Genomic DNA, 15,600 nt, shown 5'->3' with positions numbered 1-15,600 from the left:
GGTCGAATCGAAGGCCCCTGAAGCCCCAGATGAGTACGCTCGTCTCGCCCGCGCGCAACTAGCGAAGACCCTGAGTCAGACCATGCATAGGTGGTATAGCACGCGCGATCCTGTGTACAAAAGGATGTGCAAAGATGTGGTCGACACATGTCGGCGCGAGTTATGAATGCCACCTATTGATGATTATGGCGTCGAGGTTGGGGGCGGGGACGTCGGAGGCGGCAGCGGCACGGGCGACGAGGACGAGGACGAGGACGAGGAGGAGTGAGAGCCGAGGGTTGTAATTTTTAACTTATTTATGTTTTTTTTAAGTATTATGTATTTTTTTTAAGTAATATGTAATTTTTTTTTAATGAAGTATTCGAATTTTTCCGTATTTCGTGTCGACATTTTAATTCCGTAAATTGAATAATTGTGAATTTATTTTATTGTGGGAAGTCCTAGTAATGACGTGACATGAATTTTGTGTGGGAAGTCCTAGTGGAAAGGACACCACCGGAGATGTTCTAAGAAAAGAAAATATATGGATAAAATAACTAATATTTTTATTTTAGTAAAAAATGAGACCACCTCATTAAAAAAAAAAAGACACTAATATACAAACACTAATTTATATGCTGTGACCAGAAAAGTAAAATTCTTGTATTTTCATCGAGCTTAAAGAATTATATTTGTCGAAATTCTTCGGCCACCAATTCCTTCCCTGATTTCATGGCGTCGTAGTATCCAAAATCCAACAAAACAAGCTTCTTCTGTCGGTCGTAAATCTCAATCTCAATACTTAGATATTTTTCTTTATACATTTTGTCTTCAATGATTTCTTGGGATGTCAGGTTTTACCATTGATTTTTCCTCCAAGATTTAATGCAATCCTCACTTCCTCGTCCTTTCTACGGTTTACCATTCGACGCATTTAACCTTGATTTACCTAATTCTACTATCATTGACATTTTGTATCCAATTTTTCCTGCTTATTTTCCCCCCCTCAATTTTTAGGGTTTCTCCTCACCCCCTTTTGATCTGTGAGAGATCTTCGGTTAATCTCTCAATCAACTGATGAATCCAAATCGAACCATTTGATTCGACTCAGATTTAGCTTCAACTCAGCTAAATTTCTCCAATTTGAAAAACCCCCCGCGCTGATGGCTCTGATACGGCTGGAGGCGCCGAAGCAATACTACGCGACCAGCAGCTTGGTGATCGGCTATGCTCTCTGCTCCAGCCTGCTCGCTGTGATCAACAAATTCGCGATTACCAAATTTAATTACCCTGGTTTGCTCACTGCTCTTCAGTATTTAACTTCAGCTGCAGGTGTTTGGATTCTGGGTAAATTTGGGTTCTTGCACCACGATCCCTTCAATTTAGATACAGCCAAGAAGTTCCTGCCTGCAGCATTGGTGTTTTATCTGGCTATTTTCACCAATACGAATCTCCTTCGTCACGCCAATGTTGATACCTTTATTGTTTTCAGATCTCTGACTCCACTTCTTGTGGCGGTTGCCGACACAGCGTTTAGGAAACAGCCTTGCCCTTCTAAACTCACTTTCCTTTCACTGGTGATCATTTTGGGGGGTGCTGTTGGGTATGTGGCTACCGATAATGGGTTCACGCTGACTGCTTATTCTTGGGCTTTCGCCTATTTGGTGACTATCACCACAGAGATGGTTTACATCAAACACATTGTGACTAATCTTGGGTTGAACACTTGGGGATTTGTGTTGTACAATAATCTTTTGTCGTTGATGGTGGCGCCCGTCTTTTGGGTTTTGACAGGGGAGTATGCTGATGTGTTTGCAGCTCTGGGATCCTCGAGCGGAGCGGATTTGCTTGAACCCATTGCGTTTTCTGCTGTGTCCCTGTCTTGTGTGTTTGGGTTGCTCATTAGCTTTTTTGGCTTTGCAGCTAGAAAGGCGATATCTGCGACTGCATTTACAGTTACAGGGGTTGTGAACAAGTTTTTGACTGTTGCTATCAATGTCTTGATTTGGGATAAGCATGCCACTCCTTTTGGCTTGGTGTGTTTGCTTCTGACTATTGTTGGAGGGGTTTTCTATCAGCAGTCTGTCACCGGAGGAGTTGGGGCTGCTCCTAACCAGCGGGAGTCCAAGCAAACAGACAGTAAGAACGATATCAAAACTGATAGGGACGAAGAGGAAGGAATTTCTGGTAAACTTTCTGGAGTATGAGTGTTCAATTTGTCATTAGCTGCTGCTGGAGGGCACCACTTATTTGATTACACTGTAAGCCAGAAGCTGCGTTTTGTTACTCACTTTCTTAGAATTTTATATATGCAGAATGTTTTTAATCATATGAATCATTCACTATCTAAGTTGGGCCATGTTTTAACTAGTTATGGATGAGACTCTTTTTCCATATGAATTGATGGTGAGAATGAGTAGAACTTATTTCATCAGTCACTTGTATGGTTAAATTTTCAAGTTTAGCTGCCAGGGTCATTCTTTATCCCGTACTGCCTCCGCCGTTTGTGATTAACTATCTTTGGAAATCTATTTCTTTATCCAGGCACTTGTTATTTAATTGTGTGAAATCATGTTTTGATAGCCATATGCTTTTAGTATCTCACTGTGCTGCAAAGTTATTGTGCTTATCTTGCTTTAGGTTGTTTGTTGGTAAGAGTTGAATCTCCTGGTTCTGTATCATGATTGAAATAAAATGAATATAGCTTCTTCATATTAAAACATTCCTCTTTGCATTTTTTGGCCAGGAGTGATGTTTTTCTCATGGAATGGGAGGGTATCTTGTTCAATTAAAAAAGTACCTATATATATTCCTTATTCTTGTGTTTTGTGGATAGGTGCACTGTATTTTCTTCTATATTTGAATCCACCTATTCATCAACATTGCTACAAATACTTAGAGGTTAATTGTGGTTGGTTAAAACTTAAAAGTAGGTAATGAAACCTATTTCTCCCTCGCTTCTTTCTGTATCTGATCCGCACACACACACACACAGCAGAGATTGAAAGAATCGACGAGGATTTCATCCCACGTATCCCATTGCATGCATATTCACCTTTTTCAGAAAATACATGAACTAGTCACTAAAGTTAATCGTTTACCATGATTAATGGAATTGGATTAGTATTGCAAATCTTAGTGATTAGTTTATGATATTTGCTACTATTGCTAGGTTATTTTTACAAGTGAAAAGGCGTGGATCCCGTAAATAAAAAGAATTGTTGGGATGAACAAAAATGCAGTAACTTGCTCCCTTTGTCTTTTGGAAAAATATGAATTATTTTCTTCTTAGTCCGTTATAAAAAAATCCTTCCTCCATTCTATAAAAATAGACTAGTTTTCTCATTTTGGGTTCAGACAAAGTCTAAATAATGAAAGTTTTGAATCACTTATTTCATGAGCTGTCAAATCGTGCGAGTTGGGTCGTTACCGTGTCATCCCATTATCAACCAAACCCAATTGTGTCCCACCCCAATTCGAAATCATCGGGTTCTTATCGTGTCCTAATCCAACGGATTCGTGTCGGATTCATGCGTGTTACCGTGTAACCAAAAAAAAGTCAATTCTCTTTTAATGATAGTAAGTTAGTTTGAAACGACACGATAACGACTAAACATGATGTTATTATACGATTTAAACATGATATTACACGATAAAATAAAAAATTACCAAATTAAAATAATTATTTTCTTAATCAAAATAATAAAATTAAAGTATATTAATATTAAATTTAAATAATAAAATTAAATAATTAAAAAAAATTATTTTTTAATAAAATCTATGCATAATATTTTCTTAAAAAATTTAATTAATATTTGTAATTAATAAAATTAAAGTATAGTATTTTTTAATTAACTAAAATTAAAGTATAATATTTTTAATTAATTAAAATTAAAGTATAATATTTTTAATTAATTAAAATTAAAATAATAATATTTTTAATCAACAAAAATAACTAAAATTAAAGTTTAATAATTTTTTAATTAATAAAAAATAATTATTTTTTCCTTAACGTATAACCCAAACCCGACCCAACCCGTTATCTTCGGGTTCTTATTAGGTCGACACTATAAGGACCCAAATCCTAAACGTGCGTGTTCGTGTCGTGTTAATTTTGTGCGGGTCCGTGTCGTATAAAAAATTGCCAGCCCTAGACTGGACCTCACAATCCACTAACACTATTTTGCTCCATCTCTCTTACTTTTTGCTATCTCCCTCTTATTTTATCAATTGCACATTAAAACACGTACCATATACAAATTTGTCATTTTTAGGGGACGGAGGTAGTATGAATTTTCTAATTTTTAAATAATTAAACAACACATTACCCCTACACACCATTTTCTTTATAACTTATACCACAATTACACTACACTACTAAAGATGTCTAGTCCACTCTCCACAAACACTACTTACACTACGCTTTATCTATCTCTTACTTTACTAATTATACATAAAAACCTATCCCGAACCAAATGTTCATACTTTTTGGAGACGGAAGGAGTATAGTTACAAAAGAAACTATTGAGTTAAAAGAAAATAAAACGAAGTTATTTTGCCTGCCTTAGCCTACCCAATCCTAAACGAAGCTAGCCAATCAAATTTTTCGATTTTGTTGCATATATAAATAGGGTTTGTAAGTTGTTATTGAGTCAATCTGGTAACGATATAATTCAATAACGTCTAATCTGAATCTAGAGTTTACAAATGGACAGAGTCTGACTCAGCCCAGAGTCACCAACGAAGTGGCTGGCTGAGCTTCTTTCTATAAATTTGGACTTGGTTGTCCAGGACCACCGGAGAAGTGGGCCATGTTGGACTGAATTGCATTATCACCTAAATTATCATACATTTAAAAAAAAAATTAATTATTTTTAAATTTTGGATATTAAAAATAAAAGAATAGTTGCAATTATAATATTAAACTATTTATAAAATTTTATATTTTACTTAAAATTCATATACTTTTGGGACCGACACGTAGAGAAAAGTTTCCTTAGCCTGCTCATTTTTTTGACGACCTTGAAGAGGGAGCACTTTTTAATGAAAATCTCGATTGGACGATAATTGAGATAATTGCACACAACTGTATTTTACCATTTGGACGGTTATAAATTAGAAAAGAGAAAAAAGAGTGATAAATTATGAAATGGAGTATTTAATTGTTGAGTAATTTAATTGGAATCCCGAAAATCTCAAGACATACACAAATGAAATAGGGCAAGTAATATTCCCCGTCTCTTTTAAAAATATTCACGCCTAAGCCTAAATATAGATTTGTTTTCATGGAAATAATATAACTCATTTATTAATATATTTCTATATAGGGGAGTGATCAATTGATAACTCATCATTTAATTGCTAACTATAATTAATTTAAGACTATAGGATTTTAGAAAACTTGTGGTCTACAATTTGCCATGTGTAATTTTCATTTTTATTAATTAAATCGAAAAGATAAAAAAAAACTACTCCCTCCGTCCCGGCTAAGATGACACATTGCTTAGCCGGTATGGGATTTTAGAAAATATTGGTTAAAGTGTTTAATTGGAGAGAGAAGGTGGGTGTAAGTATTAAAGTAGAGAGATAAAGAAAGATAGATATTTTAATAGGAGTGAGAAAAAGTGGTTGAGTGTATTAATTGAAGAGAGATAGTTATCAAAAAAGGAAATGTGTCATCTTAGTTGAGACAAACTAAAAAGGAAAAAACGTGTCATCTTAAGCAGGACGAAGGGAGTACTAAATTAGGGTTTTGGATGAAAATGTCAAAATAGTTTTTCGAAAATATCAACACAATGCTTTGAGAATATCAACACAATGTTTTGAAAATGTTAACACATAACTTATATTGACATTCTGCATGTATTATATTGACATATTTTATATATCATGTTGACATTTGTTGTTGTACAAAAAAATTGAAAATTTTAGAAAAAATTTTCAAATTTTGACATCGGAAACATATACAAGTGAGATCTCGTTAGAATCCTTATGAAATTATCTTTAATTTGATATATGTTGTGCGAAAAAATAATTTAAATCGAGAAAGTTATATGCGTTTAGTTATGAGATATTTTTCAAAAGTTAGTTACAACTAATTTGTTGAAAATTGACCTTAATACCCTTATTGACGTTTTTTGTTGATTGTATTGACATTATGGGGCTGATCTAGACCCTTAATTTAAATATCTAATGCCTTTTATTTAATTGTAGTTATCAATTAAGTATTGAGTTAGCAATATAACACACACATTCTATCTAATTCTTCATTATTTTTAGTGTTAAATAATTAACAAATGCACTTTTGTGGATTAATTGCAATGGCTTACTACCTCCGTCCCACAATAGATATTACATTTACTTTTCTGCCCTCATTTTATAAAATTGATAATAAATTAGTTAAAGTGGAGAATTAGTAAAGTAAGAGAGAATAATGTAGAGAAAAAAATTTAAACGTGAACGTTGCGCTTCTTAGTACGGAAGACGCATCCATGAACAACAAATAGCTGCAAAATGTTTGCTACTAGTATTACAAACAAAACAAAATAAGTTTTCGACATGGTCAAATTCAGAGAGGTTGAGACGATTCAATAATTCACCCTATTGGCTTTGGCATAGGCATAGGCATCAAATGAGCATTAAACGAATCGTGATTTAAATTTTTTTTGCTTATTTTGTTAGTTATTTAAATTTTGATTGTACAATTAATAATATTGACATATTTCTCAATTAAGCTAACATATTCAATTACTTTTTTAGTCGGATGTGGCCCAACTGAGGCCAACTGACATGCTCGACCTATTTTGTTAACTTTATATTTTCATCTATAAATACATATAATATATTTTTTTCCAGTTATTTATATATTTTTTTATTTAATACGGAGTATTACATTTTAAGAAAAATTGAATTTGTAGTGTGCCTTGATTCTAATAAATGGTCTTTTCAAGAATAAGTTCTAGTCCGACCTAATTAGATAATTGAGTCGACATGGCCTAACATGAAAGTCGAATGTGTGAATAAAATTTTGGGACGGGCTTGTTTTAATTAGGAGAAGGGAAAAATACCGAAATACAACACTTTTATCGTACCAAAAAAATACTGAAAATACCGATTTTTCGGTACACCGCAATTTTCGTTACGTTATGAAACCGTACCCAAAACCTTTCGGTATGGTAATAGTATCAATTTTTCTATACAGCGATATACCGTGATACACCGAATATGTTGAAATATTATATAAATATTATTCCCTCCGTCCGCGAATAAGAGTCCCGTTTTTCCATTTTGGTCCATCCGTGAATAGGATTCCCGGTTCATAACTACCATAAATGGTAAATAGGCCACACATTCCACTAATTCATTCCACTCACATATCATTTAAAACTAATACTCCTTTCGTTCCATTGTAGTTGAGTCATTTCATTTTCTGCACTTGTTTTAGAAAAATGATAATAAATAGTTAAAATGGAGAAAAAATAAAGTAAGAGAAAGAATAATGTAGAGAAGAGTCTTATCAACATTATCTCTCTCTTACTTTACTATTTCTTTACTTTAACTATTTATTATCATTTTTCTAAAACGAGTGCGGAAAAAGAAATGACTCAACTATCGCGGAACGAATGGAGTATTTATAAGTGGAACCCATATCCCACTAACTTTCTTCAATCTACTTTATTCCATATATATCATAGGAATTAGTCCTATTTATAGTTCTTTAGTGTTCTTTTATTTTCTGTATTAGTCTTTTATTTTTCGCATTTTACTTTTCAACATATCTAACATAAATTGATAGATATGATTAGGGTATGAGGACATACTTTATGCCGACAAACCACTCTGTAATCATCTTCTAGGGTTTGTTGAATATATATTTTTAAATAGAAGGAATTATCGGTTGATATATGAGTCTGCCACAATCACGAAAAGAAACTCATTAAAGTAACGTGTTTTCAGTTAATCTTGCATTTTTTTAACAGACATCCTAAGAAGTTAATGTATCATTCTGATATAACTGAGCATGAGGTTCGTCCCGAACGCCCAGCCCAAACTCAAGGAGATGGACGGCCCCGCCCGCAACATCAAAAGGCCCAACTACTCGAAAAAAACATTTGAAGTGTTGATTGACCGAGTCTTTGTTATTATCATCAAAGACTCGGTCAATTAGAATTGCATATTTCCATGATCTCATCAATTTTCCCACGTTGTTAGGATGACACGTCTCCATTCATTCCAGTAGTTTGTTATTTAAATGTTATAAGCCTTTGAGGCAGTTTATCAAACACCTAGTGAAGTATTCCTTTTCCTACATCTCTTTTACTATATTTATTGCGTATTTTAATTCCCAATTTAGGAGTTTGTTTCCACTCAAAGGATTCAAAGCCTATCACACTCCGATCCATGTTCACACTAGATTTCTAGTCCCCAAACGTCTCTAAATTAAAATCTTGGTATACAATTTAATTAGATGTGAGTAAAAAATAAAACTAACCGAAATAAATCTCTAGCGTAGAATGAAGTACTCAACTTTTGCCACGGACCGGAGAATTGCTGAAAAAAACATTTCTGTCACAAACCAAAAAGAAATGTGAGAACATAATTAATTTTTACAAAAAAAATTGAATTGAAATTAAAAATCGAAAAAAGTTGAATATACTTACAATCCATTTGTAGGTCAAATCTGTAGTAAATCTTCCTGTGAGCCTCTCTGGATCTACAATTCTAGATTCTTTTTCCAACTATACCACATCTTCATTTATACATGTTAGGCCAAAAATAAGTTACTATCACATACTACTATCTATCAACGGTTCAGTGTTTAATTAAGGAATAAAAAAGCTAGCTTAAATTAATTACCTTAAACCTTACTAAGGCCATGTGGGCCAGACTATAAAAATCTGCATGGTGACTACCACAAATATGAACATGTGTAGCTCATACATAGCCGCTACAGATATAAAGGATTGTCCGTTGGAAATTTTCACGTCGGTAATTTGTTAATTACCAACGGATCGGCGGCCGTTGGTAATTCCCAACTATCCCACATCTTCATCTGTACATGTTAGGCCAAAAATAAGTTACTATCACATACTACTGTCTATCAACGGTTCAGTGTTTAATTAAGGAATCAAAAAGCTAGCTTAAATTAATTATCTTAAACATGAATAAAAAATCTGCATGGTGGCTAGCACAAATATGAACATGTGTAGCTCATGCATAGCCGCTACATATATAAAGGACCGTCCGTTGGAAAATTGCACGTCGGTAATTTGTTAATTACGAACGGATCGACGGCCGTTGGTAATTCCCAACTATCCCACATCTTCATCTGTACTTGTTAGGCCAAAAATAAGTTACTATCGCATACTACTGTCTATCAACGATTCGGTGTTTAATTAAGGAATAAAAAATCTAGCTTAAATTAATTACCTTAAGCCTTACTAAGGTCATGTGGGTCAGACTATAAAAAAATCTGCATGGCGACTAGCACAAATATGAAAATGTGAAGCTCATGCATAGCCGCTACAGATATAAAATACAATCCGTTGAAAAATTGCACGTTGGTAATTTGTTAATTACCAACGGATCGGCGGCCATTGGTAATTCCCAACTATCCCACATCTTCATCTGTACATGTTAGGCCAAAAATAAGTTACTATCACATACTACTATCAATCAACAGTTCAGTGTTTGATTAAGGAATAAAAAAGCTAGCTTAAATTAATTACCTTAAGCCTTACTAAGGCCATGTGGGTCAGACTATAAAAAAATCTTCATGGCGGCCAGCACAAATATAAACATGTGTTAGCTCATGCATAACCGCTATAGATATAAAGGATCGTCCGTTGGAAAATTGCACGTCTGTAATTTGTTAATTACCAACAGATCGACGGCTATCGGTAATTCCCAATTATCTCACATCTTCATCTGTACATGTTAGGCCAAAATAAGTTACTATCATATACTACATCTATCAACAGTTCAGTGTTTAATTAAGGAATCAAAAAGCTAGCTTAAACTAATTACCTTAAGCCTTACTAAGGCCATGTGGGTCAGACTATAAAAAATTTGCATGGCGGCTAGCACACATACGAACATGTGTAGCTCATGCATAGCCTCTACAGATATAAAGGGCAATCCGTTGGAAAATTGCACGTCGGTAATTTGTTTTTAGCTATGTCCTTCGGAAATGTCGTCAGTAACACCGTCGATAATTTATCGAATTCGTAGGTAACACCTTTTTCAGGTGGTAATTACGATGGAATTACCAATGGATCGGCGGTCGCCGGTAATTCCGTCGGTAATTGAACTTTTTTTGTAATTTGCTGGCTGCCCTCACCACTCCCAAGCTTCCTGTTAAACTGACTCGCTCTATGTAACAATATTGAGCGGCTTTAAGTAACCATTAGGTATTGAAAGACACGACATTATCATCCCTTAAAATATGTAGATGTCAAAAGCATTATTATAATATGTAATAGGGAACTAATATAAATCTCATAAGCATTATATTACACCAGTTACATGTTGGTGCATAATAACCCCACATCATACTCCTTCCGTTCCATAGTAATAGGGGCGTTTTTCCATTGCCGTCTGTTCCATAGTAATAGAGTCATTTCCCTTTTTAGTAAAAGTCAACACATTTTTCCACACATACTTTACTCTTTCTTACTTTTTTCTATCTTCATCTCTCTACCTTTTTCATTTTCCACTTTATTCTCTCTTTACTTAACTCACCTAACACAATTTTTCTTAATCTCCGTGCCGAAAAGTTTTGCCTCCATTACTATGGAGCGGAGGGAAGTAACTTAGATAGACCATTCAAAGAACTGAATGCATTGGACACATGCTGCAACCAAGAACACTAACAATACTAGTATTTTTAGCCATTTCCAATGTACTCGCATCAATTAAGTGCGTATAGTTCTTTGTGTGTGTGCATATCATATGCATATGCACTACATTAGTGATGATCACTTCATATGAAATTCCGTAAAATTATCATAGTTCTCCAAAATAATAAATACAAAAAACATTCAGGAAAATCAACACGGATTTCTCCAAAAAGGAGAGCTGAAGGCTGTGGTCTGTAGAGGATGATAGCTCATGCTGCGGGTCAAGGCCGACAAGATTTCAATGGAGATACTGTTTTTCGCCGGATGTGATGAATAAATAAATTTATGATTTTTTTTCAAAATCTTTATCTAAATTAAATTTGATGATTGTTATTTTTTTTAATTGAACGACGTTGTTGCCTATTCGACTATTGGGCTGTTTGGAAGCCAGAATATATGCCGACTTGTACTAATACTACACTCAACAATAATGCAAATTACTAATGCGACAAGTCCATAACTCTTTTTCAACAAGAAAAATACATCATCAATCTTCAACACCTAAAACTAATCTCTACATAACATTGATTACATTTATTGCTACAAATTTATTTTACTTTTCATTCTCCATGCCAAGGCCTTTCCATCTTGAGCTGACTAAGGAATTATCATCGACAGCAGCAGTCCTTGAACAAAGTCACTTCTCCTCGATTTCTCCTCATGATCTTTGATCGACATTGGAGGAATTCTGCACAACAGTGAGATTAAGAACCAAAACTAAAACATTGTGAAAATACCTAATACACAAATTGACCGAAAAGCACAAAAACAGAGAATTAATAAATGGTCTTATTTTAAGACCAGAGACATAAAATACATCAACAGGTCATCTCACTTTGGAGCTTACTGATTATTACGGTTACTAACTTGTACTGTCAGCTCACGGATGGGAATCCGACAACAATTTATCCCATCAACCCATGGGAAATCATGATAGTTTAGGATTTCCTAAGCATCTAAAATAATGTTAACTTCTAGTGACTGTTTAGGTTCCTAAAACACCTACTAAACACTAGGAAGATAAAAAAAATCACATGCTTAACATGAAGACCCTACAGGGCTTCATATTATCAAGCGCACTCTGGACAATTCAGGGTTCTCACTAAAATACACCTAAAGCAACTATTTGTAGTTAAGAAACCCATAAATGTAAAACCAAGTATACAATCATAATGAGAACTTCAGAAATATCATCTGAATCATCTTTTAAAATTAATCATAACCTTCCTAAAGTTCCAGTTTGCAAAGATAGCTTCTTTCTATAGGCAATCAGATTTTGGTGCAAATTCTCAGTCACGGTTTCAGAGTCACGAGTGCCACAAATACACATATATCGAGAGTGTTGATTCGAGTCTTCTTGTGCGTCGACGTATTGTAACACAGTTATAGGGGAACTTTTGCATCAAATGCTGTCTCACGATAGATCCATAGAATCAGAGGAAACACTGTTACAACTAAAATCAACTAACCTCTCTGAAATGCTCCCAGTTGTGCTTTTTTTGGCTATTGTCGAATCAGCTGAAGAGTGTGGTGGAACGCTTTCATAATCCATTGGCATAATAAATGAGGACAAAAGCGGGTCAGGGGCTGCATTGCTTGAAGAAACTATGCAGGAAGATCCTCCAAAAAGGGACTGTAAGTTCCCTTCTCTTAGCTCTCGTTTCAACAAGGAAAGAGTAGAATGGGAACCAGATTTTCGTGATTTTCTCTTGCGCTGCATGTAATATTTAGTCAAGGAATTCAAAGTTGTTGGTCATTTAAGGAATAGAGCATGCAATTGTATCTGTTATAGGAACAAATGAAACGGCCATTTGAGCTTAGATATAACATGACCTGCATTACATCTGCACAATGCTACTTTGATTACTTAAAATCCAATTTTGTGAATTGCAGCATCAATAATTAGTAGAAGTCTTGTGCCAGATTATTTAAAAGGACGTACATAGGAAAATAATACATGGTGGACAATAAACTGCAAGTAATGGCTTCAAGAACGAATAAAATATTTGAAAATGATAACTTTTCTGAGAAGGATATCTTAAAAATATTCCCGTGTTGCAGCGTTATATGAGCTACCATATCAACACCCACCCTCACTGCACAAACTGGACATACCTGCAGGAATAGAGCATATATTAGTAGTTTTTCTTAGAGAAAGCATCTGAATGAATATCAACAGTATGCTTTTAAACAAAGGATCCTTAACAACCAGGATTTGAATCTATAACAACGAATTGACTACATCACAAGAAAAACAATTGTGGTGTTGAACTGTTGAAGAACTGAAAAGTTGTACATATAATCTCCTAACATCTGGGACATACTGAGTCTTGCCTAGATTACATATTCAAAATTGACTCATCTCAACAAATGCTATAGTACCCCAAAAGACATGTAAATTATCATTTCCAGATATAAAATTGGTTTGCTTGTAAAATAAATTACATCATGTAACTAAGAAATGACCATTTAGTGAGACAAGTTTCGGCTGAGGAAGGCCAATAATATCCAGAGAGACATCCCAAACAATCCAGAACAATGCCTAAGTTTTTGCCCATAATTGTACAGTGATATAATTGGACTCACACTCACCCCATTCTTGGCTTCTACGGGATGCTCGTCATCAATGTGGCAGCAAAGTCCCACAATATCAAAATAGTCCGAACAGAAAGGGCAGGGATATTCCTCTCTTATATCATCATCCATGTCAATCTCCTCAAAGCCCATAAGCATTTCTGCATCAAAGCCATCCCATTTCATTCCTATAGGTGATACAAAAGCAACGAGAAGCCCATCAACCCCAAAAATACAAGAATAGCACACACAAATGCAGCTGTGAGATTTAGCAAGTCCATAAAAATCCAATCTTTACAAACACATGCGTAAAAAGGTATAGGATGAAACAAAACCTCGAAGGTACTCATTCCTTGACATAGAAACCAAACACAGTTAGCATAGGCATCAACAGATAACGGCAACCTCAAATGAAATCATACAGAGATTCAACAAACCCTAGATTAAAAGCTCAATCTTTGAAACGAAAATCACCGCCCCACCAACACAGGTGAAGCCCATCAATATTTAACGAAGACTACATCAATCATTACAGTAGCTAACAAGAACCCCATATAAAGAGAGTAAAAAAGAGTTTTTTCTTAAAACAAAAATAAAAAGGCGAGGCTTTTACCAGATCGAGATTGAAGAGCAGATTGATAGCGCTTGGAGGCAGAAGACAAACGAGCAGCCCAGGAATTAGAATCCATGGCTTCTTTCTTGTCAACCCCAAAAAAAAAAAAATATAATTTGATTTCTTTCTGTGCAAATCCCGAGCTGTCTTCTTCTCAAGAGCTTATCAAATCAAACCAATCAAGGAATTATTCATGAGAGTTGAGAGAGAGACGATGATGGGGATGAGATGAAGGGTAGGGAGGGGGCTTGGCTGCCTTTGCAAAGGTGAAATGAAAATCCACCGAAAGGAAGCAGAGAGTTGTCTTCCACACACCTTTTATATTATTCATTCATTTTTTTCTTAATCTAATTCCACACACATTTTATATTATTCATTCATTAATAAAGGAGAAGTAAATGCAAAATCGGGCTTTGCCAAATGTCAATCATCATATCATTAACATTTTAAACTTATTTGGATTCATTAGGTGTTTAGTGTTTACTCTGCTAATTTTTTCTTAGTAACAGAGTTATTAAAAACTTACCTTTTTGTTTTAGTACTATTAAAGTGGATGATAGAAGTACTAATTAGAAACTGAAGCAAATTTGTAGATCCATCTAAATGTTCTTCTTGTTTTTTAGAAAAACTTTTATTCGATTTTATCGTAGGGTAATTAGTCCTATATAGCTTATTACTTGTCTACACAGTAATTTTAGGTTCTTAATATTCTAAAACCGGCACACCGATAGTTACTCTCTATTATTAAAAATTTTACTAGTTAAATCTTCAAATTCAGTTCAGTAACCGCTTGGACGTGTTGCATAGGACACCGATAGTTACTCTCTGTTATTAAAAATTTTACAAGTTAAATCTTCAAATCCAGTTCAGTAACCGCTTGGACGTGTTGCATAGGGTATGATAGAGCATGGACAAATAGATTTATAGTAAGAATAAACTAGAGTTAATTGGTAAATATAAACTAGAGTTATTTGTGTTTACCTTGATAAAAATTGATCAAATTTTGGTTTATCTTATATTTATCAAAAGTTAAAGTAAATCAAGAAGTTTTAAAAATTTTGTTTCATTTGATCAAATTTGTGCTATTATTTTTAGTTTCTTATGCTCAAACTTATATTGTTAATACACATTAAAGTCATAATTTTATTAACAATACCAAAATTTAGTACAATATAGAATGAAATTGCTCATAAATAAGTTATTATAAATAATTAAGAAAATTTAGAAACTTTGTGATGTACTATAATTTAAAATTAGGTATAGGACAAATCAAAATTTGATGATGATTTTATAGGCAATATACTCAATAAAAAAAGGTCTTTTCACTAAAATAGGATACTGTACTTAGTTACTTCAAAAGTAAATTTAAAACCAAGTAACTAGTAGTTAAAATAGACAAAATATGTCTCTTACAGTACGCAATTTGATACTTTAGGAATAATATTGTAAAATGTTTGATTGTGAGTTGAATTTTTTTTACAATTTTTAACATTGACTATATTTTGTTTGTAATATATGTGTGATGAAAACCTTATA

At 34.1% G+C, this 15,600-nt stretch overlaps 2 protein-coding genes across 3 annotated transcripts; one reads left to right on the top strand and one right to left on the bottom strand.

The window, feature by feature from the left end:
• Positions 1 to 659: 659 nt before the first annotated feature.
• LOC125207523 (GDP-fucose transporter 1-like) lies at positions 660 to 2,463 on the top strand. Its single transcript, XM_048106904.2, has one exon. The coding sequence runs from the start codon at positions 1,143 to 1,145 to the stop codon at positions 2,184 to 2,186; it is 1,044 nt and encodes a 347-aa protein (XP_047962861.1). The 5' UTR covers positions 660 to 1,142; the 3' UTR covers positions 2,187 to 2,463.
• An 8,842-nt stretch (positions 2,464 to 11,305) lies between these two features.
• LOC125207276 (protein DEHYDRATION-INDUCED 19 homolog 3-like) lies at positions 11,306 to 14,366 on the bottom strand. 2 transcript variants are annotated; one of them, XM_048106547.2, is made up of 5 exons: positions 14,065 to 14,366; positions 13,470 to 13,639; positions 12,915 to 12,992; positions 12,347 to 12,597; positions 11,306 to 11,565 (listed from the first exon to the last, which is right to left on the bottom strand). In XM_048106547.2, exons 1-5 carry the CDS (start codon positions 14,138 to 14,140, stop codon positions 11,475 to 11,477), a joined length of 666 nt encoding a protein of 221 aa, XP_047962504.1. In that variant the 5' UTR covers positions 14,141 to 14,366; the 3' UTR covers positions 11,306 to 11,474. The 2 variants fall into 2 exon arrangements, with proteins under 2 accessions (XP_047962504.1, XP_047962506.1); XM_048106549.2 differs by having other exon boundaries at positions 13,470 to 13,612.
• Positions 14,367 to 15,600: the final 1,234 nt, after the last annotated feature.

Source organism: Salvia hispanica, chromosome 6 (genome assembly GCF_029641045.1).
Source record: "Salvia hispanica isolate PSC_SH4W2 chromosome 6, Shi_PSC_v1, whole genome shotgun sequence".
In the NCBI taxonomy this organism is placed as follows: Eukaryota; Viridiplantae; Streptophyta; class Magnoliopsida; order Lamiales; family Lamiaceae; genus Salvia; species Salvia hispanica.
The sequence above is the reverse complement of the archived record's forward strand: the minus strand, read 5'-3'. Positions and strand labels throughout refer to the sequence as shown.

Coding starts and splice junctions, on each gene's coding strand:
- LOC125207523 (XM_048106904.2), top strand. CDS start 1,143: ATGGCTCTGATACGGCTGGAGGCGCCGAAGCAATACTACGCGACCAGC.
- LOC125207276 (XM_048106547.2), bottom strand. CDS start 14,140: ATGGATTCTAATTCCTGGGCTGCTCGTTTGTCTTCTGCCTCCAAGCGC. Junction 12,598..12,914: donor AACACGGGAATATTTTTAAG/ATATCCTTCTCA, acceptor ACTAAATATTAC/ATGCAGCGCAAGAGAAAATC. Junction 11,566..12,346: donor ACTGGGAGCATTTCAGAGAG/GTTAGTTGATTT, acceptor ACTGTTGTGCAG/AATTCCTCCAATGTCGATCA.